The 24,568-nt window shown below is 47.5% G+C and overlaps 2 protein-coding genes, 2 long non-coding RNA genes and 1 other non-coding gene across 20 annotated transcripts in view; 4 read left to right on the forward strand and 1 right to left on the reverse strand.

Moving 5' to 3' along the window:
* LOC111938328 (rho GTPase-activating protein 39-like) overlaps window positions 1-2,841 on the reverse strand; it is a 63,209-nt gene extending 60,368 nt beyond the window's left edge. Inside the window, exon 1 of one of the 5 annotated variants that reach the window (XM_086852717.1) lies at window positions 2,648-2,841. In XM_086852717.1, coding sequence (XP_086708843.1) covers window positions 2,648-2,826 — 179 coding nt within the window. In that variant the 5' untranslated portion in view covers window positions 2,827-2,841. Of the gene's footprint in view, window positions 1-1,906 lie in introns of all 5 variants that reach the window. The other 4 variants (XM_086852720.1, XM_086852722.1, XM_086852719.1 and 1 more) reach the window with 4 other exon arrangements.
* Window positions 2,481-12,372, forward strand: LOC111938364 (uncharacterized). The gene is made up of 2 exons (XR_002868956.2): window positions 2,481-2,570; window positions 11,074-12,372. It is a non-coding gene; the product is annotated as an uncharacterized LOC111938364 (long non-coding RNA).
* Window positions 12,373-12,830: 458 nt separating this feature from the next.
* On the forward strand, window positions 12,831-14,626 carry LOC147650303 (uncharacterized). The gene is made up of 2 exons (XR_015276927.1): window positions 12,831-12,905; window positions 14,455-14,626. It is a non-coding gene; the product is annotated as an uncharacterized LOC147650303 (long non-coding RNA).
* A 6,188-nt stretch (window positions 14,627-20,814) lies between these two features.
* TRNAE-UUC (transfer RNA glutamic acid (anticodon UUC)) lies at window positions 20,815-20,886 on the forward strand. The gene has a single exon. It is a non-coding gene; the product is annotated as a tRNA-Glu (tRNA).
* A 531-nt stretch (window positions 20,887-21,417) lies between these two features.
* RBM39 (RNA binding motif protein 39) overlaps window positions 21,418-24,568 on the forward strand; it is a 31,263-nt gene continuing 28,112 nt past the window's right edge. For 9 of the 12 annotated variants that reach the window (XR_015276928.1, XR_015276930.1, XR_015276929.1 and 6 more), the window contains exon 1: window positions 22,259-22,699. The gene's annotated coding sequence lies outside the window, so the exon portion shown is untranslated. Of the gene's footprint in view, window positions 22,700-24,568 lie in introns of all 12 variants that reach the window. The other 3 variants (XM_086852729.1, XM_086852728.1, XM_086852727.1) reach the window with 3 other exon arrangements.

A 24,568-nucleotide genomic window follows, 5' to 3' on the forward strand; every position in this document is an offset into this window, starting at 1 on the left:
CCCTCAACAATGCTAATAATTCTTCCTCCATGCCTCTAAGGTGAAAAAAAACCCTTGTTCCCTGGTTTACAAAACTTTACCTGGTTGCTATCAGGCAGTTACCCCAATCCTGTGAAGGCAAGCTAAAAAGAATGGCAAAATGGATTTTAAAAATGCCTCAAAGCTCAGACAGCAATACCATGAAATCCACAAGATTTTCTTACCCCACAGGCAGCTCACTACAAGAATCCCAGGCTCTCCTTTCATCTTTGCATCATGGTACATTACATTTTTCTAGAAATCAAGTAAATCAGTTGAAGGGGAGGCATTTTTTTGTGTTCCTAAAGCAGGGCAGCACTTGGTGAGCCCTGTTCTGCATGGTATATTATATGCGCATGTCTCTCATAAGGATTTCTGCTGCAAATCCAGTCAGGGTCAGGTTGAAAGCAGACTTTTGCATCACAAGGATAACCACAAAATTCTCTGTTACAAAATATACCAGACTTGTGGACTGGGATCTCACTGTGGCTTATATTCTCCCAGCTAAGGCCAACACATCTGCTTCAGCTAGGCAAACCTGCTGTGAATATAGAAGGCATGTGAACAATCTGAACAAAATCCTGGCTTATAATCCTTCTATATTCCTATAATCTGCTGTGATCTCAGCATCCCTCCACATAGCCTCCATCCAACTGACAGAAAGAGTTGTCTCATCAATCTAGCAAAAACCAAACTCAAAAGCACTAAAGAGACAGTCTGTGAGGGATGCAGAAGTAAAACACAGTGAAGTCCAGCACAAGACACACTGCACCAGCTAGTGGAATGATAGCCTCAAATCTGCAAGATTTTGTCAGGTTTTTGAGTTTACCCCAAAATGAGGAACCTACAACCGCAATCTCCAAGCACCTTCGACTGTCACAAGAAGGGAGGCAGAAGCAGCTGCTGTGCATTGCAAAATGAGAGAATGCTGCTGCACTCATTGTGTTCTGGCTGAATTCTGATATTCTAGGGCCATCCTCAACAGGATTTACTATCCCTTCCCAAGATGCTTCTTACAGAATAACTCAAACCCTGGTCTGCTGCAGGAGATGCAGAAGGAAAGAGAAATAAAACAACCTCAAATGCAAGAAAAATAAAAAATTATTCCAAACACCTTGCATTGTCAATGAGGCACTGAGCAAAATGCCAGTGCAGCTCTCCCCCAGTCAACGAGAATGTGAAAAGCCAGCTGAAATCTTCTACCCCTGGAGAGAGTTGCACTACAGGAATTTTCAATCAGTCAAGTTTTTAACCTAGGATGAAAAAAACACTGGAAAATCAGCCCAACCGCAACTGTCATCAGCAACAGCAAGGATGGTGCCTCCGCCAGGTTCTGCACTTTCCTCCTGGCAGAACCAAACTCAGTTTAACTATTTCTGGCCAACGATCCCAGACGCAGAGCCCAGAAGGAATTCTCCTTCAATAGGGTTATTCACTGGAGCCCTAAAATCCGCCTGCATTTGTCGGAAGCCGGATGCAGCCTGGGAAACTGGCCTGGCTACCTGGCTCTCCATTTTCACTATCAAGAGGCGATCCTAGCTCCCTACCCACTTCCAGTCAAGGACAGAACTCTCTCCTAGTCACAGTGCAACAGCCACGTCCGACAGTATTTTCACTATCATTCTGCAAAAGCGCTTATTTTTTAAGCAAATGTGAGCAAGTTACGGGAGCACCCAGCCCAGTGCCAACGAGCCCGGGCTGGAACAGACACAAAACCATGGTGTGCTCCCAACGAGCCGCCCATTCTTCAGAGGTGCGAAGGCACCCCACAGAGTCCGTCCGGCTGCAGCCTCCGGGAGGCGCCAGGGCCAGGCAGCAGGGAGAACTCCGAGCCCGGGCCGGGCCGGGCCGGCCCTGGCTCCGCTCAGCCGAGCTCACGGCTACCCACCTAGCTCGGAGGCCGCAAAGAGCAGAGTTCCGGCCCCAGGCGCCAGCCCCGGCGGGAGCTAGAACGGTGCGAGGGGGAGTTCCCCCCACAGAGAGCCCGATGCGGCGGGAGGCGGCCTGGGACTACCGCCCCGCACGAGTCTGACCGCTCGGCTCGGCACGGCTCGGCACGGCACAGCTGCGTTTCACCTGTTGCGTCGACTTGCCCTGCCCCGCGTCCACCCGAGCTGGAGGTCGCTCCCGGCCCCAGCGCACTGCCCCAGGGAGCGGCAACGCCTCTCTTGCCACTCAACAGGTGCGTGGCGACTACACTCACCTCTCCGCCATGGCCGCTCTGCCCGCGAGCGGGGCAGGATGTGAAACCCGATACTGGCCCCGCCCGGGGGCGGTGCGTCCCGATCCGAGACCCCCGGCCGCTCCCCGGGTCCCTCTGCCGGGAGCTGCTGTGCCGGGCCGGGCCGGGCCGGGCCGGGAGATGCTGGCGGTAGTGGCGGAGCCGTGGGTCGAGGGCAGCCCCTGGCGGCGGGCGCAGCCGCTCCGGAATCCGACTGAGTCCGCCGAGCCCTGGTGTCGCGGAGCTCCGGCCAGAGGGTTGGAAAGAAGGAGAGTGGAAGCGGAACTGGGACATCAGTTTTGGAGCCGCTGAAGCCTTATTTGAGCTACAGGTCAGTGGCGAAAGTCAGCGGTCGCGACCCGTTTTGTGGGGGAAACCGTTCTCAGGCAGATCACATCCCGCCCTTACCTTGGGGACCCTTTGGCAGCGCTGTTGTTGCGGCACCCAGGTGCGGCCTGCTCGCGCCGCTGGATCACAGGTGCCCGGTGAACTGTGTTCTCCCGACGCTGCCTCCCGTTGCCCTGGGCATATGGGTCTGCATTGGTTCTGCTCTGCCCTCTGGTACTCCCGACATCCTCCAAGAGCATGGATGGAAAGCAGCAGGGGGGACTTGAACCAGCCTGCAGCATTGACAGAGGAAAGTTCCTTTGCCAATGTTGGATGCTGAGCTGTCCCTGCTTCTAGGTGGGAGGGTACAGACATTTGGGTCAGTTTGAGCTGTAAAGCTACCATACTCTGGGTTTGCCCAGATGTGTTCTCATTTTTGCCTCAGCAACTTTGCTGGGCAGATTTTGTGGACTTTCTTCTCTGTTGTGAGCACATGGTAGACTGGTCAAAGCTATGCAGGAACATCAGGTGTGTCTCCAGTAGATGCACAGATCCACCAGCGGCATACGAACAACATGGGTTCAGAGATGTCAAGAACAAGTAGAGCCTGCTCCTTGGTTAGCATGAGTAGTCTCAATAAACAAGCCATGAACTAAAGGTCAGTCCTGCTAGATCAGCTTCTGTCAGCCACTGTTTTAGAGTATGTCATTTGGCATGGTGGCACAGAAGAGCTCCTCCTGTCTCAATAATTGCTGCAATGTGGTACTGCTCCCAAGTAGTAGTAGCTCCAGTCTTTTACGGGGTCATGTTATTCCAGAATAGGAACAATCCCATGTGGAGGCAAATCCTGGGGGTTGAGGTGCCCAGATGCCTCAGACCCTATAACTGGGACACAAGACTTGACAGATACTTGGTGGATTTTGCCACTAACAGAGTGGTTTGGTGTCCATGTCACACCAGGGAGCAAATGTCTGCTACAGTAAGAAATCAGCCAGCTCAGCTCATTAATGACCCCATGCAAGCCATTGATCAGGGTCCCACCCAGAGCAACACTATGCTCATTTTCAAATGGCATTTTGGCACTATTAAGAACTTGAGGGTAACTTAATCTGAAGACATTCCCATGAAAGTCCCACTGCATTTTTAAATAGCAAGTAGAGAGACAGTGAGCTCATGGACACTGTTCTTATGGGTTGGTTACAAAGCTTCTCTGTGCTTAGTCGGAGAAAGTGGGGAGGAGGGGTGGAGACTGTGTCCCTGCAGCAGGGGGCCAGTGGCAAGTGGGGCCCCCACAGGGGCTGTGAGGCTGCTGGAGGTGCTTGAGGTGCTGTGGGAAAGCAGGCAGGAGAGGTTGAGTTCTGTGGAACTGCAAAGCTCAGGGTCTGAGGCGCAGGCTAGCAGGGAAGGAAGGGAGGAGTTGAACCAGGTCTGCATTGCAAACAAATATTTGCTCGTGTAGCTCTACCATGATTAAATCGACATCCCTCCTTATGCAGGTGCAGTTATTGCTTACCTTTGCCAATACAGGCTATACCTGTCCTCAGGGAAATAGTAGTACCTGGGAAATGCTTATAGCAGCCTGACAGTTTCTGTTCAAGACCTCCTGTAGAAGTAGATTTACTGTGTAAGAATTTTAACAGCTTGATCATTTCTATGCTAGTAAGGTCCTTTGGACATGTTGAATACAGATACTGGGGACATGAGATGTTTCAGAAGCCCCAGCTTCGGGGCACCCCAAAATGAGTGACTTGACACAGTAAGTGGGAAGTTGGCTGCAGGAGGAACCAGACTTTTTTTTTTTTCTAATTTTTTTTTTTTTTGTTTTGCAATGTTCTCATTTTATTTTGCGTATTTCAGGGTTTGATGATAATGTGTAGGCTGTTTTCCACCTACATCTCTGGCAGTCTTGCTAAAGAGCCTAAACATCATCACTTGGCTGCCGCAGCTCAAACTCTTGGGATGTTATTTTGCACTAAGAGATCCCGTCTCTCTTCAGGCCAAAATGGTCAAACTCTCAACGACACAAAGGACACACTGACATGACATCATCTCAGGTCAGTTCAACTTATGAGCTGACCACTCTGTGCTGACCTGCACAAGGTCACACAGCAAGAGGGCATTGAAATGCAGAACAAGGAAGCCACATTGAAGGCAGAACCTCCCCACTAGAGGAGGGTCACACACCTGCTGACATCAGGGACACTCTTGGGAGCAGAGATCTCCACTGCTGGAGTAGGAAAGCTGTGTGATAGGAGGTTCAATTATCCAGCACAACAGCTCTGAGGCTGTGCCTTGCACAAAGGTGCCAATGGCACACTACTGACTCAGGGAGGGAGAGAGTAATCCCAGAGGGGAAAAATGAAGCAGCCAAAGGAAAAGCTTCTTTTGTGGTAACTTTTTTAGAGATTTTCACCACTCAGACAGTAAGGGGCTGAAGAAAACTTCTGCTAGCGGTACCAGGTGCAATAACACAAAGCAGTTCTCCTCCAGAGATACAGGTGGGGTCACTGTGACACATGCTTGGGAGATTAAGCCCAGTCACGAGGCCTGTTATCAGTATGCCAAAAGTGGCAGCAAGAGGTGAATGTGAAGTGACTTGAGAACATGGAAAGAACATTCAAGTGTCTCTGAGAACACTGGTATTCAGAGTATTCAGACTCAGAGGGCCCTGAATCTTTTGCTAATAAAAGAAGAAACAGCCTTCATGAATTGTGAACACCAGATCACTGTAGATGAGGTAAGAGATGTATGATCAGTATTTCCAGGCCAAATCACCTTGTTGCTGCCTGTCCTTGGCTGAAGTATATATTGTATAACTGTCTCTACAGAACTGCAAAATGAGGCAGCTGCCTGAGATCATGCTCAAACTGTTCCTCAGATACTGCTCCCAAGTGGAAGTAACGGTATTTGGAGTTGTACACTTTTTCATAAAGCTCTTCATCTGATCTCATACTTGGTCACACACTCCATGTCAGGAAATGGCAGGTAGAGGTCCTTGCATGAGAGGTCTTCCTCATGTAAGGCTGTGGAAGAACCAGTGATGCTAAAGCTGCTAAAAGATGCTAAAGCCTATAGAAGGCTTAGTATTGCAGTCCTGCTGTCCCACTCATATATCTCTATGGATGCTAGCTTTAGAACAGGCTGCAGGGAGCTGCAGAGACTGCAGGCCCATGGCCTCTCAGTCCTGCCTGAGAAGCTAGCCTGGGAATTCAAAGGAGGATTTCGAAACAATCCTCAGAGACAGAAAACAACTGCCAGGTGCTGTTTATCTGTCCTCTTGTTTTCCCTTGCAGGAGAGGGTCAGGGGGGTAGAGTGCCCCTGACCAATGATGGTGATGTAGCACTTTGATAACCAATAAGAGTTTCTTTTCTGTACTTTCCACGTATCTGTCTATAAGACAAGCCTGAAAGGAAAAACTAGGAATTCTCCTGTTGAGACTCCCTTGAGGGTCCGTGTCGTTCTTTATCGCCGTTCCCAATCGGAACGACATATCTCAGGCTGAGAGTTGTGGCAGTCCCTGGGCAGATGTACTACAGGTGTGAGTGCAGCCAGCATATTGTCCTTGAAGTTTGGGCCAGCAGGCACTGCCCTTGCTCTGCCTCTATTAACAAACTGGGTTGCACAGCTTGGAACCAGTCCAGTCCAGCACCAGACCCACAGTAACTGTCTCCACGTACAGCAAGGAGGGGAGTAACAGCTCCAGTCAGATCTGACAACCCTTTGTTGAGAGACTGGTGATACTGAGAGTAGGTGCCTAAAATGCTTGGCAAGGCCTGTATTTCCGTATCAGGGAGCTAAAGGTTTGAGCTCGGCAGACATACGTAGTGAATTCTCCAGTATTTCAGCACAGACATCTTGTATCCAGTGTCTCAAAGATCTTCTTGAATGGAAGGAGCCAGGCTGACCTGGGTGCAGGCATTGCTGGCTTAAGTTCTTTAGATTGTGTGCTGTGAAAGTTCTGCCAAATGGTCTTATCAAGTATGAGGAAATGAAAAAACATCCTTGTTCTTCATTAATCCTGTCTGTTTTGTGAAGAAGATGATATTGAATAGCCTTTGGAAAAAGATAGTTGGAGATATTTGACCAGTTGTAAAAATACATGTTTTTAAGCACCAGTCAGCAGGTTGTTGTGTTGTTGTTTGGGTTTTTTTCATAGCAGGCATGATGTAAATTTAAATAACTAACCAAGTGTTCTGCAATGGGGCTTTTTAAAAATCATCCTGTCCTAATTTTTTCTGCCTTACCATCTGTAGCTCCTTTGCAGAGTAAGTAGCAGTGTTATCACGCTGCTTGGCAATGTAGCAGCTGGCTGTAACCCAACCAAGCAGCAAATGCTCTTTGTTTCCTCTCCTGCTCTCTAAAACATATTGTGAGTAAAAACATACAAGGGAGGTTTTTGCAATCTTCCCTGCTGTCATGGCTCCCTGGCTGCTGAGAAAGTCATGGCATTATATAGCAAGGTAACGTCTCCCCCCAGCAAAGGAGAGCTGTGCCCTTTGAGAGGAGAGCTGCCAAGAGCGGAAGGGCATTAAATATAATATCAACATGCCCTTGGATGGGAAAGAAGGGTGTAGTGGGTGAAATGGCTGAACTGAGCCAAGGGCCCTCCATAAAACATGCTTCTCTTGTTGCTCTGAGTCCTGGTTCTGGTGTTCATCTGAGTTTGGGTGAACCCCATCAGCTCATTAAACTGGCATGGAAAAAAAGTGTGTGGTGTTTTGACAGTTAGTAACTTGTATCGTCCTGATGGATGATCTGGCAAGCACTGGGATAAGAATGAGGAGAGTAGCCACATACTAGGATGGGCCAGAAGAACAGGGGAGGAAGGTGGAGGTAGGATGTGCCTTGTGAACCTGATTGACTCTGCTGTCTAGGGTAGTCCTTGTCCCAAAACTAGACAAGACACAGAAAGGGAGATACATGCTCTCAGGTAACTTTCTATGAGCCAAACCCTGAAGCTGCTGGCAGTAAATGTCAGGAAGATGTCCCCAGCAGAAGTTTGCCTGCCTTACTTCAAAATTTCTGTGGGATGGAAACTCCCCAAAATTAGATACTTATGCCCCTGACACCAAATCAGTTACAGGTTGCCAAAGGACTTCTACTGTGTCACAGCCTCCCACACTTCTCTGTTTCTGATAAGCTCTGCTGCGCTCAAATATATGTCTGCTAAGGATTTACTGGTTGAGCTGGGCAATAGTGCTCTCTGCCCCACAGGAGATGTAATACTCTGGAAAACATGAAACTGTTTCACCACCAGCAGCCTTGAGCTGGGGGACACCTGCCCGGAGCAGAGGATGATTGCTGAGAGGCCTGTGGCCAGGGTTTATGACAGAAGACGGAGCTAGTACTGCCAGTGCACCCAAACAGCAGCATGAGTGGTACAGACAGAGCTGTGCCACCTCCCTGTACCTCCTTGTTCGCTCTCCCAATGGGCTGCATGTGCTGCTTGGCCCATCTGGCTTTGCTGTGGCTAATGTTTATGCCACACAGTGTAATACTGTAGGTACTTGGCAAGAACCAAATTTATTGTTTAGCCACAGGCGAAACTGTAACTCCTCAAAGTTAATCCTACAGTGTGGTGTTTTTTCTGATAACCCTTGACAAACTAATTGAATCCTCATTTCTATGAGCAACCTGGAAGAAAGGTCTGACAACACTGCTACAATTGGTGCCTGGAACAGGGACCCTTCTGTGGGCTCCTTGAAAGTGTCTCCAGTGGCTGCTGCCACTGGACGAAAGCCATGTTTGGGTGTTCCAGTTCCCCAAGGCAAAAACACAGTTTTTCTGGGAGACTTTTCTGAGGGAGTGGCCGGCAAACCTTGCTGTCGAGGATTGGTTGTGTTTTCAAAGCTGTCATGACATTTTCCTTTTGGCCTACCAGTGTCGTGAGTATGTTGCAGTGAAGCTCACATTTTTATTTTATTTTCACATTTTTATCTTGTGGGAGTGTTAAGAACAATTAAAATATTGTTAGCCATGTTTCTTGTTGGACAGTTTCTGTTTATAAATTAATAGAAACCACTTAACCTTGTACCCCTGTCCCAAGCTGCTGTACCCTGTTCCTCCTTCAGTCGGGCCGCGCCCCCACTGCTCCCCTATAATTTCACATGGCAACAAGCGGCTGTAGCTGGTATTCTAACCATGGCAACTCCCAGGAGTCTGAGCCACAACAGGAAGTAAGACCACCACATGTGGATCCCTAGAGCAAATGAGCCGTAGTATGGACAACTCACCAGACCACACCGGAGGACTGACAGGACGCCAAGCTACCTTGCAAAGCCATTTGATTGTGTCACCATGACAGGGTAGGACCTTCTTGTAGTCACCCCCAGGACTTTCAGTGACTCGCAGTGAGAAAGGTCTCCCATAAGGCTCCTGTGAGGTTGGAGACCCCAGCTCTGCCTTCGGGCAAAGCTGCTTGCACCTCCTCTTTCTTGTTGTCCACAGGGAGCCGTGGTGGTGAGTGTGACCCCCTCGGGTCCCCACCCAGGCTGATTGATAAAGGCTTTATAAAGAGAAGAAGGTCACTTTGCCTGTTCTTTTCAGGAGGGAGAAAGAGTGAGATGGGAGCACAATTCACTATCTTGCAGCAAGAAGTTTATTTCCAAGTTCATGATATCCTTGTTAAAAATGGTGTTGGGTTTTTAAAGAGGGATTTAAGGGATTTTCTTTGCTGAATTTTTAAGTATTTTACAGATATCACTTGGGAATTGGTTTTGTCTATTGAGTTTTGGGATGAAGTTGGACACAAGTTATGTATTTTGCAATCTGAGGGGGATTTTGGGGTCGGGAAGTATCCAATTTTTTGTTCTATTTATAAAGTGGTTGAGGGTTTGGGGAGGAGTTTGGGAAATGTTAAAAGATTGGGACCCAGTTTTTACCCCAGTTATTGTGTTCCCCCCATGTCCCTGTCCCCTCATCCCCTCAGGACAGGTCTGGAGATGGAAACTGCCTAAAGGTGCAGGAGAGCTACCTGCCTTCTGCCATCTCTGGTCCCCTCCTAGCCCCTCCTCAGGATGGCACTGGCCCTGCCACCCTGGGCTCCAACCCAACCTTCTTTCCTATGCCCATGTGCCCAGTTCCCCCATTCAGTTCTATTGTTCAAAATGGTGCCAGCTTCGTGGGCAGATCCACCATTTTGAATGACCTGTGACCTGGTGCGAAATTTTCGACCTCAGCCACCCAAAATGACGCCTCTGATCCTCCTCCTCCCTTCCCCTCTCCTGCCCCTCCATCAGGCTCCACCCCAGTGTTTACCACTGCCCCCATGTTGGGCCCCTCCCTTTCACAGCCCCTGCCTCCTCCGATCTGGCCCCTCCCTGTGAAGATGACCGGGACTGGAGGGTATCCGTCTTGGATACTGCAGACCCCAAGCACTGGGCAGTGCCTGCCAGCCGGAGCTCTCGTGCCCAAGCCAGCACATTTCCCTCCTCTCTGGAGGAAGGCAGTGATTCCTCAGATCCAGATAATGATTCTGGAGATCACTGGGCAGAGGTACAAAAACAAGCAGCTCAGGAAGGTGATTGGGATATAGCTGGAAAGTTACAAATCATAGCAGCCCCAGTTATATTTAAAAGAGAAGGGAACCCAAAGTGGGAGTCAATTCCATATAGGGAATTAAAGGAATTATGTAAAGCACGTAAAGATTATGGGAGGAGATCACTCCATTTTTAAAACCACCTACAAGTAATTTTCTTAGCTCATGTCCTCGTGCCACATGGCCTGTGGCATGTTATGGCTCTCCTCCTCTCACCCACGGAGTTTCTCCTGTGGGAATCAATTTGGAATAAACAACTAAAAGCATTGTTAAATAATTGCAAAATTAATTGTTAAATAATTGCAAAAGTGAGGATGGACAGGCTCTTTTGACTTTAGGGCAATTAAGTGGAGATGGTGATTTTGATAAGCCACGAGAGCAGGCACAATATATCCCCAGGGCTGTTCTAGAGGACATTAAAAATGCTGTCCAGAATGCTTTATTCCAAACACTGGACGGTTCCACCCCACAACAAAGTTTCTCTGACATTCGCCAGGGCGTTGATGAGACATTTATTAAATTTATAGACAGACTAAAGGACACTATTGATAAGCAAATTGACTGCCTAAGGACTAAAGAGGAGCTGCTCAGCAAGCTAGCAGTGTCAAACGCAAATGCGAAATGCAAAACAATTATACGAACACTCCCTCCAGAACCTGAACCCACCATTCAGCAAATGGTGGAAGCCTGCACCTGTCTCACAACTACAGAACAATATGGTAGCCCCAGCAGTCAGCAGAGGAGTAGCTGAAGCCTTTGTAGCACAGAATAAACAAAATATGAGATGCTTTAAGTGCAGTGAACTGGGCCGCCTCAAGGAGGAATGTGATAAAGACATTTTGCAAAAACACTCCTCCACTGGTTGTCCCTTTGATGCATGCATAGACTGTAAGGAATGTTAAACATTAAGGAATGTAAAACATTAAGGAATGTTTTAAACACTGTCCCCGGTTCCAATCTCACCAGCAGATCCAGCATCATCTGTCTTACCAGCGGCACCAGTGAAACTTCTGGCCAAGTGCAGGGCAGCCCCGTGCTATGACACCAAATGCCAAGCCATCCTGCCCCTCTCTCCCCACCATCTTACAGAGTCGAGGCACTGAGAGATCATCTATGACAACACCTACTATGAAAAGGAGCTCCAACTCTCCAAGGCCTACCAACAGGTTCAGGCAAAGACACAATGCACACTGGTAAGTGACCTTTCCATCTGGTTTGATGATGAGGTGATGCACCAAATTCCAGCTGGTAAATTCAGACCTTCTGGTGGACCAAGGGACATTTCAATTTTAGGGGACTCTGTTAATAGACCAGATGGTCTGCAGGTACTTCTGGAAGTCCAAACTGTGGGACCAAGGGATGAGATTACAGTGACTGTCATATGTGTAGACCTGCCTTGGTTTTTGCCTAAGGGCACATCCATCACCCAAGTTTTTCCTCATACGCACCTGGACTGACCTTTTGCTGGAAATTGGTATGGCTTTTTAGGCAGAGATGGTAGGCCAGGACAGACGTCTTATAGAGTGTGGCTTGTTTAACAAAGAGGAGAAAGTTTATCTTCCAGGTGTGGCAGATACCAGAGCAGATGTGATCATCATTGCCATCCACAGGGCTGAGAGCTAGTGCCAGCCAATGCAGTCATCTCTGGGATTGGAGGAACTGCCACCTCTATGCGGACCAAACCCACAATCCTTATTAAACGTCCTGACGGTCAGATTGCCACAGTAAGACCTTTTGTAGTAAGGCCACCTATCAGCTTATGGGGCAGGGACCTATTGTCTTAATGAGGGGCAAGGCTGAAAATCCCCTCACCACCACAGGACTTTTAGCTGGGAGCGCTCCACCACACCACTCATATGGAAAACTGATCAACCAGAGTGGATTGACCAGTGGCCCCTCTCAGAAATAGTTAAAGGTGCTCGAGTCCCTAGTGCAAGAGCAATTGTCCAAGGGCCACATAGTACCATCCACTAGCCCTTGGAACACCCTTGTCTTTGTCATTCATAAACCACACAAAGACAAGTGGAGGCTTCTGCAAGACCTCAGGATGGTCAATGAGGTCATTGAAGACATGGGCTCTCTGCAGCCTGGCCTACTCTCATCCTCAATGCTCCTGAGAGAGTGGAAACTGGCAGTCATTGATATCAGAGATTGCTCTTTTAACATCCCTCTCCATCTCAGAGATCCCCCAAGATTTGCATTTTCCATCCCATCAATTAAAAGGCAAGCCTGTCTAAAAAGGTATCAATGGCAAGTTCTTCCCTGAGGGATGAAAAATTCTCCAGCTATCTGCCAAATGTTTGTTGCCCGCATTCTCTTGTCTATCCAAGAGAAATCTCCTAAGTTTGGAAATCAATTTTGTACTATATGGATGATATTGTAATATACACTGAGACTAATATTGGGAGATTTGTTTTCAAAAAGACTATTCAAGACATTGAAGGAGCAGGATTTGAAATTGTTACAGAGAAGATTCAACACACCTGCCCTTGGACCTACCTACCTTGGATACTGGATCAGCAAAAGGACTATCGTACTCCAGCAACTCACCATCAAGGACAGCCTGAGAACACTGAGAGACATACACCAGTTATGTGGGAGCATAAACTGGGTTCGTCTGCTGCTAGGGATCACGACCGAGGACCTCGCACTCCCTTTCAACCCCCTGTGAGGCTGTGGTGACCTTGACTTGCCATGAACACCCGAGGCTCAGGTGGCAATCTGAAATGTATCAGAGGCACTTTTCACAATACAGGCCCACCACACTGATCCTACCCTGCCTTTCCAATTTGTCATCTTAGGTAAGTCACCCAAATTTCATGGGCTCATTTTCCAGTGGGACCCCACTCTGAGGGACCAGCTTTTAATCATAGAGTGGGTATTCCAATCACATCAACCAAATAAAGCTAAAACAATACACCTAGGAACTGATGGCTCAGCTCATTATAAAGGCCAGAGCATCCCTCAGGATCCTAGTGGGGTGTAAGTTCACATGCATTTACCTTCCACTGACATTAGGTAGTCTGGAAGCTTTGCTCCAGACCTATGAACACCTCCAGTTCACTCTTGACAGCTACCCAGGTCAAATCTCTATCCACCTACCAAAACATTAAAACTATTTAATGCATGTTTTAATTTGGTCCCAAAATCATTAAAGAGTCAAACTCCTTTAAAGGCAATGACTCTTTTTACTGATGGCTCTGGAGAACCCCACAAGTCTGTTATGACTTGGAAAAATCCTGACACTCAGGAGTGGGAGTCCAATGTCCAGGTTGTTCAGGGATTCCCACAAATTGCAGAATTAGCAGTCATCGTCAGAGTCTTTGAGAAGTTCAGACAACCCTTAAATCTGGTTACGGATTCAGCCTATGTTGCTGGGATAGCTGAAAGAGCAGAACATTCTTTGTTAAAAGAGGTGTCAAATCCAAATATATATAGCTTGCTCTCAAAGTTAGTTTATCTCCTCTCTCCCACAAAGAGCAACCATATCACATTATGCACGTGAGGTCACACACCAGCCCCCAAAGACCAGTGACAGAGGGTAACTGGACAACTGGTACTTTGGCCATGGCAGTGCAGACCACCCTGCCAGACATCTTCTGTCAGGCAAAGTTGAGCCACCAGTTTTTCAACCAGAATGTGCCAGCCCTTGTTTGTTTGTGTAAAATCACAGGGGAGCAGGCAAGAGCAATTGTGGGCTCCTGCCCCAATTGCCAGGATTATGCTATGCCATCTATGGGGACCAGGGTTAATCCCTGGGGCCTCAAGAGTTTAAAACTGTGGCAAACAGACATTACCCATTATGCTCCCTTTGGGAGACTTAAATATATCCACATGTCTATAGATACATTCTCTGGAGCTGTATTCACATAGGCCCATGCAGGAGAAAAGGCCAAATATATTATCAAACATTTTCTCCTAGTGTTTTCCACCCTTGGCATTCTCCAAGCTATAAAAATGGATAATGGTCCTGCTTATGCCTCCCAAAAAATTCATACAGTTCTTAAACCAATGCGGGGTTGTCCTGGGGTGACTTTATGATGCTTGTACCCCAAATGTCTGTTCTGTTTATGCTACATATTAAGTTCTGCACCTTTAAGACTGGCTCCAAGAGCAAAGCGGGAGGGAAGGAAGAAGCACACAATTCGTTTGCAGAAATGACACTCACTCCCCTGCATGCTTCTCTCGACTGTGTAGTCTGCAGCACGGACGGACAGCAGGACAGAGCTCTTTGTTGCTTTTAGTTAGTTTTTAGCTAGCTGAGGCAGAGAAGTTCCCCAGACTGTTTTTTTGTTTGGTTGTTTTTTTTTTTCCTTGGATCTGTTCAAACCTGCTCTGGACTGAAAACAGAAAAACACCAGAAGCTCACGTCTGTGGCCCACCGAGGCCTGGGCCTTGGCACTTTCCAGCGCCGGAGGGACTGATACAAGACTGAGCAAGCTGAGCTATACCCCAGGAAAAGGACTTCTTCTGAATTTGCCAAAAAAAATCTCTTTGAACAGCAAGAGGTTTTATTGTTTAATATTATTCAACTTCTGTTAAATAAACAGTTTGTTTTCACTTTTCTCCAAGGAAATCTTTTCCCAAACCAGTTAGGGGAGGGGCCACTTAAATTTGCTTTCTGGAGGGACTCCATTAGGAGGTTTTCTCCCAAATTTGCCCTAAACCAGGACAGGGGAGAAACACACCACTGGCACATACCCCACTCTCCAATGAGACAATCTATTTTAGAGAGGGGTCACCGCACCCTCAAGAGACTCCTTGATCAGCAGCGTGGGGAGGTTAAAACATTATCGAGTATAGAAAGATTATGTAAGGCCCTTTACGTAATCAATTTTCTTAATAATTCATTTGTGGAGCCAAATCCCCCCGTAGTCAGACACTTCTCATTAGCAGAGCTCAGATCACACAAAAGCTGCCTATGCTGATCAAGGACCCAGAGTCCAAGCAAATAATGGGCCCCTTTCCATTAATAACCTGGGGGAGAGGGTATGCTTTCATGTCTACAGGATCTAGCCCAAGGTGGATTCCAAGCAGAAATAGCAAGCCATACATCAACTGCCAAATGCGGCACCCAGAGACACTTCTCCAGAACCTGAAAAAGAGCAAGGAGACCAGGCTTGAGTGCCGTGAAGGAGAAGAAAGAAAAGTAAACACAGATACTTGTCAACAAAGAAGATGACTCTCTGCTGCTCCATCTATTAGAATTATAAGATTCTCCATTAGGTTTTACTCACAGATTGTGTGGCACTGTTACCCATCTTTTAATTATTATACCGTTACCTCCCTTTTGTTTGTTACACTGTTATTCCGTCTTTCTTCCCACACCCCTTCTACTCTGTATAAATTGAGGGAATGGGATGAAAAGATATGTTAAAGTTATACAAGTCTAAAAAACCATTTTTTTTAACTCTCAGATGAACTCGTCCCTAAGTCTCCTCTCATGTCTTCAGTGGCAAGGGACCTCCAGCTGTTCCATATAAAATTTTTGATGCTACTCACCTTTTCATCTGCTGGTACATGGATCGTCCCTCATCCCCATCAGAACATCTGGGTCACACTGGCCAAGACTTTACAACAAGACAATCTATGCATGTCCATGGGCAACCTAGGCAGCCTGCTGTCGATGTGCCCGGTAGGGATTCCTTTAGCAGCAAATGAATACCCGTATGCAGGTAAGAAAACCAGTCCAGTAGACAGTTGAGATGATTGGACCAAAATTCTTATGCAAGCACCAGAAGAACCCCAGGAATTGGATTTGTTGGGGCCCTCCAAAGCTGTATATTGTGTGCAGTTTTATTATAGACTTTTTGACGAACAACCCACTTTGACCTTATTAGGTCCACCCATAGAAAAGATGTAACACCAATTAACAAAATTTATAATCCTCCAAATTGGTGCAATTACACCAGTCATACACTTTCTTTGTCCTCACTCCATCCCAAAGTGCTGCCCCATGGGGTATTTCTAATCTGTGGGGATCGGGAATTGGCCAGGATCCCCTCATGGCTCCAAGGGGGTCCTTGTAGCTTTGACCAGCTTAATACCCTTACCCCAAATATTACTTTGCTTCAAAGTTGGAATCAAAAAGGGAAATTGGCATGCCGAAAGAGGTCATATACTGAATTTTATGAAAATTGCAATAGCTAAGTTACTAACTGGAATAAAGAGAATCGCAGTCTCATTGTTTTTACCTTGGGTGGCTGCAGCTTAGGCTCTCAGTGAGCTTTCTCACCTGGGGTGTTGGCTTAGTTAGCAGGCCAATGCCACCTCCACTGCACTCAGTGACCTGCTTAGTGACGCTGAAACTACCAGGCACATGTCTCTACAAAACTGAGCTGCAATAGACTTTTTACTACTTGCCCATGGACATGGCTGGCAGGATTTTGAAGGAATGTGCTGTTTCAACCTTTCTTCACATTCAGAATTTATCCATGCAAACATCCAGAAGCTGAGGGAGCAAATAAAGGACTTAAAAGTGGAAAAGAACCCAGACTGGGTCAACAAACTTTTTGGACAATGGGGGATTGACAGGATGGGTTTCAACTTTTGTTAAAGGGATTTTGTGGGTTGGAATCATTGTTTTTATTGTCTACTTATGTTTTCCTGTTTAGTTAAGCATCTGCATAAGTCCATTGGAGAAGCCTTTTTAGTAACATAAAACAGGGGAGTTGTGGAGGCCCTTGAGCCTATTAGGGAAACTTCTGGGGGGGATGCCCTGGGAGAATCTAATTTTATGAAATTATGCAATTTTCATAAAATTCAGTATATGATCTTCGAGAAAGCCTTGGTGCTCGGGGTGAGACAAAAGGCTACCCCATGGTGCTCTGCAACACTAGGTTAATCTACCTCAGTATCTATAGGTCACTGCCCTTTGCCCTGCCCTTGTGCTGCCCCTGAGTCCCCAGACCATTGGCTCCTGACCCCATACTTAGCCTGAGACACTGGAGTGAATCCTGGTCTTTTGTCACTGGATCCCTTCGGTGTGAGTTTGCAATAAACTTCGCTGGAATTCTATACGGAAGACCCTTCTCATCTTTCTTTGCTGACTTATCTGTGATGTGTGTGAGTGTGGATTCAGTGACTGTCTGTGACTGTCTTCTCATCTTTCTTTGCTGACTTATCTGTGATGTGTGTGAGTGTGGATTCAGTGACTGTCTGTGCCTACCTGAGCAGCTTCCTCAGGAGATGTTTTCGGAGTGGTAGCAGCAATCACCATCCATTTTCCGTGCTGGTACACCACAGTCTCAAGACATAAAGATGGGGATTTTTGTGATCACCTTCACCAGTTCTGACCAGTGCAGAGGTATTTCTGGGGGTATTTCTTTCTGGCCTTGTTGTCTCTGGGGTGGCCATTCAGACACCTATCTGAAATTCCACCACAGTGTTTTGCCTGTTTTCTCAGCTTTATCCCATTATTCCTGTTGTTCTTAACTAACACAAAAAAATTCTTCCATTTTGCTGTTTATAGGTGTCCTCAACTGAAATTTTGGCATGTTGTTTTTTCTTACTGTATCCTTTCAATAAAATAAAACAGATCCAATTTTTTAAAATTCAATCTCTTTTGTTCTCCGATATTGTCTTGAGCTCTGCCTGCACACCACCTGCTGACTAATACATACTGAAAACAGAAATCCTATAGCGAGCACTAGAAGTGGGTTATAACTCATTATCTGTTATCCTTTCTAATAGTCAAGGTCAAAGTCAAGGGTTTGAGGACCAGACATGTTCCTGCTGAACTCATTGGGAGCAGCAGAAAATTCTTTGCTCTACCACGTAACTGCAGGGGGAAGTGAAGTTTCCGAACCTGTTATTGCCAGCGTTGCAGTGCTTAATGTCCCCGTGCTGCAATAACGGTGTCAGGCAAGCTGGGTTCTTCTCAGCATGCAAATATTCAGCTTTAGGCAAAGCCCTTTGAATGCTGTTCTTTGCTAGTTTTCAAACATCTTGGAGATCTACTAAGCAGATCAACTCAACAAACAGGTTCTTGTATTTTGAGTGCTGTGCACTCAGGCTGGATGCTGACAGCTCCAACTTGTGCATCTCTATCCATGTACCTCTGAGGCTGCTTACTGTGAACAGCTTCTGATGGAGGAGAGAGAAAACATTTGAAATTACACCAGAGCAGTGTCTCAGGGGAGCACCGCATGCTACCCACAGGTTGTCACCCAGAATAGCACATCTGCAGGAGGACATGGTCAGCCCCACCATGGTGAGGCTGTTTCATGGGCAGCCCAGACTGTTGAGCAGCTCATAGGGATGAGGCAGGTCTGAGGTCAACCTGGAAAGTCAGTCTGCAGGTTGGAATCAGCATGGGGCCAGTGATGGTGACCAGGGATACACCCAGTGCATGACAGGTGTGTAGTAACAAGGCTAGGTCAGGCAAGCAGGCTGCAGGTCTGGGTCAGAGAGAGTCAGGGCTGGCCATGGCCATGGCCATGGCCATGGCCATAGGCACATTGGTGAGAGTACTGGAGACAATCACACCTCGACACAACTCAGATGGGGACTGAAGGTCCAGGGTTAACATGAGCTGGGGCTCCTGGGCAGGACTAGGTTGCAAGCCCTAAGTGAGGTGTAGTAATGCATCTGAACAACTTGGGCCATGATGTGCTCCAGCCAAACCATATTTACAGTTTATTATCAGACCTTCTGGAACTTTTCAAGGTTGCTGAGACATAAGCTATTCAAAAATTAAGAAAGAAGAAGCTGGAAAACAAGAAAACAGGACCACAAGAGCCAAATAACAGAGGGCAGTTGAACACCTGGACTGTAACCAATCCTGTGCCTTGAGGAATGCGTGCAGAGTGCATGGACAGGATAGGGGAGCCAGTGAAAGGATGTGTGATTGCGTGAACAGTAGTTTTAGAATGTATAAATAAGTGTGCAATGTAAACAATAAATTACTTCTGCAAAATCATGTTGGTTTGCTGTCCAGAGGTCCTGAGCTCCCGCAGTGAGGCTGGCCTAAGCACATGTTAGTGCTCTTGGGGCCCTGAGAACAGCTTCACAGGCAGATGAGATAACAGCATGAGCACGGCCAATTGAAATGAAGCCAAAGTTCTGCCTCTCACAGGTCCTGATCTTCAGGGATGGTTGACAAAGGAAAACCTTCACCCTTCCCTCACAAACAATTCCTAAGCAAGCAAAAGTGGAGGGGTGTAGATCCTGGCACTGCTGCTCATATTGACATCTCACCAGGCCTTCTGGAAGGAGAAAGAAATTCATCCAGTACTAAAACTAGAAGAGAAGCTGAGGACAGGCAGATTGATACATGGAAGAAACTCAAATCTCTCCACCAGCGGTGTCAAGTCGTTGGGGAACAAATGCCCCCCTCACATCAGAGACGGACTAAGATCATTGCATGCCAAAAAAGCTGGGTCCTCTGTCTGTCAGCCAGTCCTTGCTCATGTCTTTAGCAACCTCATGCAGGTCAGTGGGCTGTGGTTGGGATCCATGCGAGAAAACAGAATCTGCTCAAATCTACCTTGTGTAGTTACTGCCAGATTAATTTGATAGTTTCTAACCTTTCAGGATTTTCTCTGCTGGCATATGGACATGGTGTACACCACCTTTACATTGTGAAGGGTATTTTATCTTTAATATTTCCACAGCCTTTTTTTATGGTGCTTTGTAGCCATAGCTTTTTATTTGTGGTGATATAACTCCTCTGAGTAATTTTAGAATCTCCATGCTTCTTGCAACCATGTTATCCTTTTGGTTTATTCATTTTTTAATAACCTCTTGAGGAAGGAATTTCTTTGTTAATGTTGTTCCTTCGATGTCACCAGATTGAATACATTATATTCACTGCTATGCATTACTGTTCTAACAGCCCCTCACACAAGTGAGCATTAAATCCAGATGCTTCTTTTATGTTCTCCAACCAGCTGCTCCAAAAATCAAGCCTTTGTGGTATCTAAATGTAGCAACCACATAATATGCTGATGTGACATTTACTCACTCATTGTGGGGGTAATTGGAAAATCATTTTCCATAATGATGTTTTCGGCATTGGTAGTCACTCTGACCTCCTAAATACATCACTCTCACCACCACTGATTTTACACTCCATTCACTACAATTGTACTAATTCTCTCCTTTGCCTATTTAGGTGTGATTTCCACATATAGGGAAAGTGTTACATCTTCAAAGATTAAAATGATTCAGGCATATTGACTGAAGTTTCTTCAACATCCAGCATTACTCCTCCATGTGCTCAATAGTTAGTCCTTCCTGTACATATGCAGCCAGCTACTGCAGTGTGCCACCTGTTACCTGCCTGCCTTGTACCAGTGTCTGATAAGGTTGTTCTCAGTCAAAACTGGGTAGTGCAGTACTGTTGTTCTACCTGCTTTTGTGTTTGCTCAAATTTGTTTTGGAGCACATCGATGGCTGTTACCAAGTTTCTGTGCCTTTTTAGGCCAGACTTAATTTGTTCATCTTCCCATTTGTCATTACCTACTTCTCCAGTTTCGTAAACTTCCAGCCTCATCTTTCAGCTGAGGGAACAGCCCTGCACGCCTCACCCCACTCCCTGATCCCAGATCCAACGGTGCGGGCAGAGATCAGCCAGCAGTGAAAGGTGGGCAGCGGGTCAACGTGCAGCGCGGGCAGGCGGTGAAAAAAGCAAGCAGGACAGGTAAAACGCCATATAAGAAGGAAGGCAAGAAGGAAGCAGCTGGCGCGGGCAAAATTTCCGTTAAGCAGTCCCACATGGTCTAGCGGTTAGGATTCCTGGTTTTCACCCAGGCGGCCCGGGTTCGACTCCCGGTGTGGGAAGTACTACTTTTTTCTTATTCCGTTCACCTACTTCCCTTGGTTGTTAATTCTGCGCGATCCCTCCTAACCCCTTGCAGTGCTCGTAACAAATTCCTGCCCTCAACCCTGGCGCTTTATGCGAACGAACGTGGCGTGCGTACAGAGCCAGGTTTAGAGGAAGGCAGACCAGCAGTAAGACGGCATTATGCTCCAGCGCTGCAGGGCCAGTCTTTCCTCCGGATCAAGCCATCCCACAAAAGAGAAAACTTTGTTTAGGAAGTGTGTTACTGAGAGCTTCCCCTCAGCTCCAGAGGTAAATCCAGCCAAGTGCATACTGACCACACCAACAGTCCTGCGGAGCTGAACGTCGACAGCCGACGGGCCAGGGCATTACACCGGGTATGGCAACGCAGCTTGTGCAGCTATTTGCTACTGCAGACCCCTCATTAGCCACCTTCACCCTCACTGTGAGTAATGTAAGCGTGGGGGTGCATCCTTTCTCCCACACTGCCTTGGGCACCAGCCAAAGGCATGGGGTGTGTTAGTGGAGTAGACAAAAAAACACACGTCCGTGTAGTCCTTCCAGAGCCTGGCTCCACAGGCAAACGATGACAGAGAAAACCTTTAGGTAAATCCACCAGCATGAGCCTATGCACATACTTCAGTCACAATCACGTGATGAGGGAACCAGGAACATGAAGGTGGTTAGACCAGACCTGGTGGCTGACTGGAAGCTGAGGGGCGAGGGACAGGCAGCCAGAGCAGCGCATAGGAACAAATACAATAAACCTCATTTTGTCTGTGACTAAATGAGTCTTTTGTTTACTACCAAACTGTACAAAAATTACTAGGTTGGGAAAAAACTCATTATAGTAATTCTTCGTTTTTAAGCAGATAATTTTCTCCAAATGTTCCAAACTCTGCTAGTTGGACCACTTAATCTTAGAAAGACTTGGACACTCTGGCAAGGGCCCCAGGATCATTTTCTGCTATCAACATTTCAGGAACTTTGTTAGAAATGACATTAAATGAGAGTGTAGCCTGGGATTTTCAGAAAAATTATCATTTCAGAAAGCTAAGTTTGTTTAGAATTTCTTTTTACATTGTTTCAGATTTGTAGAACAACAACAACAGCAACAAACTAAAATTCCCCAGCAACAATTTATTTCATTTTCATATTGGAACATGGCTCTTCCAGAGCCAGGGAAGGAACAGACGCTGCGAACGCACAGGAGTCCCACAAGCTTCTAGGCACTCGCGCCGCAGTACCACTGCGGCGGTCGGCCTGGCCCCTGAACACAGCCGCAGCCCCACCATAGTGGCCTCAGATCACTCCCCGCCCCTCGGCCCCTCCCGCCAGGTGTCAGGCGGGCGTGCAAGCCCTCGCGAGACCGCAAAGGCGCGTGACAAGGCCACCTGTCTATCCAAATCTCGCGAGCATTTGAGCCACTGCTTCCGGACGCAATATCTCGCGAGAGGCGGCGAACCCGGGCGTGCAGTGGCTTGTTTGGCCGTGCGTCTCGCGAGAGCCCCTGCACGGTGCGCTTGTCGCCCCCGTGCCGTGCACGGAGCCGCGAGCGGCTGGGCGCCATTTCGGGAGCAGCCGTGGAGCCATAGAGGGGGCCAGACCGGCACCGGGACCGACTCACGGCCGCCCCACCCCTCACCGCCCGTTCCCTGGGGCTGCCTAAGCGCCGCCGTCTATTTAAGATTCAGACGCCTGGAGAAGGTGCTTGAGCCCTTGGGTTCATTCCCCAACGCCAGCGTAGTGACGCCAGAGCCGCCGCTGCCGGACCTCGGGGCCCTAGCAAGGATCGCGCTGCCCACGGCGCAGGTAACTGCGGGTGGGCCCCGGGCCCCGCCGCCGGGCGAGCGGCAGCCTGGTCCGCCGGGTTCTGCGGCCTGGGCGTCTGCACCCGTCCTGCCGCCATGGCCGCCTCGGCCCTACCCGCCGGCCCGCTCTGCGTCTCACCGGAGCCAGAGCGCCCGGCGAACCCCGCGGCCCGGCCCTGTGCGGTTCGGCTGTTCCCATGGCCACGTCGCGGGGAGGCCCGACTGCCCCCGGCATGGCGCTGCCCCGCCCCGGCTCCCCCCGTTCCAGCACTCCCCCAACCCCCCCGCCCTTCACGCGATGGCGCTGTGCAGAGCGACCGGGCGGGAGCGGCTGCGGGGCTGTTCGCTCTGGGTTATAGGGCGGAGGTGGCCCACGGGCGAGCGGGGAGTGAAGGCCTTTGGAAAAAGCAAGGTGGGAGAGCAGCCACGGCGGAGCAGGCAGCGCTGGCCATCACTGTTTCTGGGAAACCGAATTCGCTCCGCTTGATCGTATCAGGAGCGTGTGGGAATTCTGGCTGGGGACCTGCCCGCAGACGTATGGGTCCTGCTGAGAGGCGGCTCCCTCTAAAGTTTCCTGATGCTTTTCCTGGACACTACGTGCAAAACATGTCGAATTGTCATTCACTGGATTTCTAAACCAAATAATTTTGAGAACGGAACTCTTTTAAATTCCTTTTATGTAACATAGTACAGCACAAAGAGAGTGTTTTCTTTCAAAACAGCGACTAGCTCAGTTGCAGTAAATTTTCTCTCCCTTTATGTTTTCTGTAGCTCCACAATTTCAAGTGTCGTTCATTCCTTTTTTGTTTTGTTGTTGTTTTTTGCTTGCTTGTTTGGGTGGTTTTGTTATTTTTTCCCCCCTCTACAAACAAGTTAATCATACGCAGCTTTTTTGATAAAGCTGAAAGGCTTTTAGGAGAAGTATTTGGAGTATCACTGTTTAATGAAAGATACTTGAAAATCTGTCAGAGACTTTGTAATAATTTAAAATTATTACGAGCTTTCTTTTGTGTTTTTTTTGAAAAATACTTTCAACTTTATATCTAGCATCGTTATATGCATTACATGTATGCATTGAGGGCTGATAACACAGCTGCGTTAGATGTAGAGGGAAGATACTCTATCGGAGTATTGGTATTGTCCCAGTGGAATTGTTTTGTAATGAGTACAAAGGGTACAGATTGCTGTGGTGAGCCCAAAGGTCTATGCAGCTCAGGAGATTGTCACTCATAGTGGCCAGCAGTAAATGCCACAAAAAGAATGAACAGTGCAGTCACACATTGACAGTTCTCTCTGTGTGCGCTTAGTTGTCAGTTTATTGTGGTTCAGGGTCACGACGCATGCCTTTGTTTAATGAAAACATTTTTCTTTGAACTTTTATGTCGTTTTTGGTTGTTTTTTTTTTTTTTAACAATGCATGTGCTTCTTTTTCTTTGTTAGGATCCACAGTGCCCTCCAACAGTGAATTCAATGACTAAATGCTTTGTGAATAAGGACCATTGTTTTGAATCCACTGGATGATAGTTCATTCATTCATTATTTGGGTGAATGCAGTAATAGTCATCCCCTCTGCACTTTCCTATGCCATTCAGGATTTGATGGTCTCAATTATGGCCACCCCTCTTCAGGATGAAGAATTCCTCCCCAAGTGTAGCTGGATATATTGGCTAAATTACACATCTGAAAATTTAGTTTTGGGTGGCAGTTGTCACTGGTGGGAATTTTTTTGTAGAATTTTGGGTTTGCCTTTTTCATGGCCCTTAATCATACTGATGTACTATTTATACTACATACTGGTAGAACAGCTGTGAATTAAATCACATGCATGTATGTTGATGGCTTGAAAAGCTGAATATGAATACTGTAGTAA

The sequence above is a fragment of the Cyanistes caeruleus genome, chromosome 16 (genome assembly GCF_971803275.1).
Source record: "Cyanistes caeruleus chromosome 16, bCyaCae1.hap1.1, whole genome shotgun sequence".
In the NCBI taxonomy this organism is placed as follows: domain Eukaryota; kingdom Metazoa; phylum Chordata; class Aves; order Passeriformes; family Paridae; genus Cyanistes; species Cyanistes caeruleus.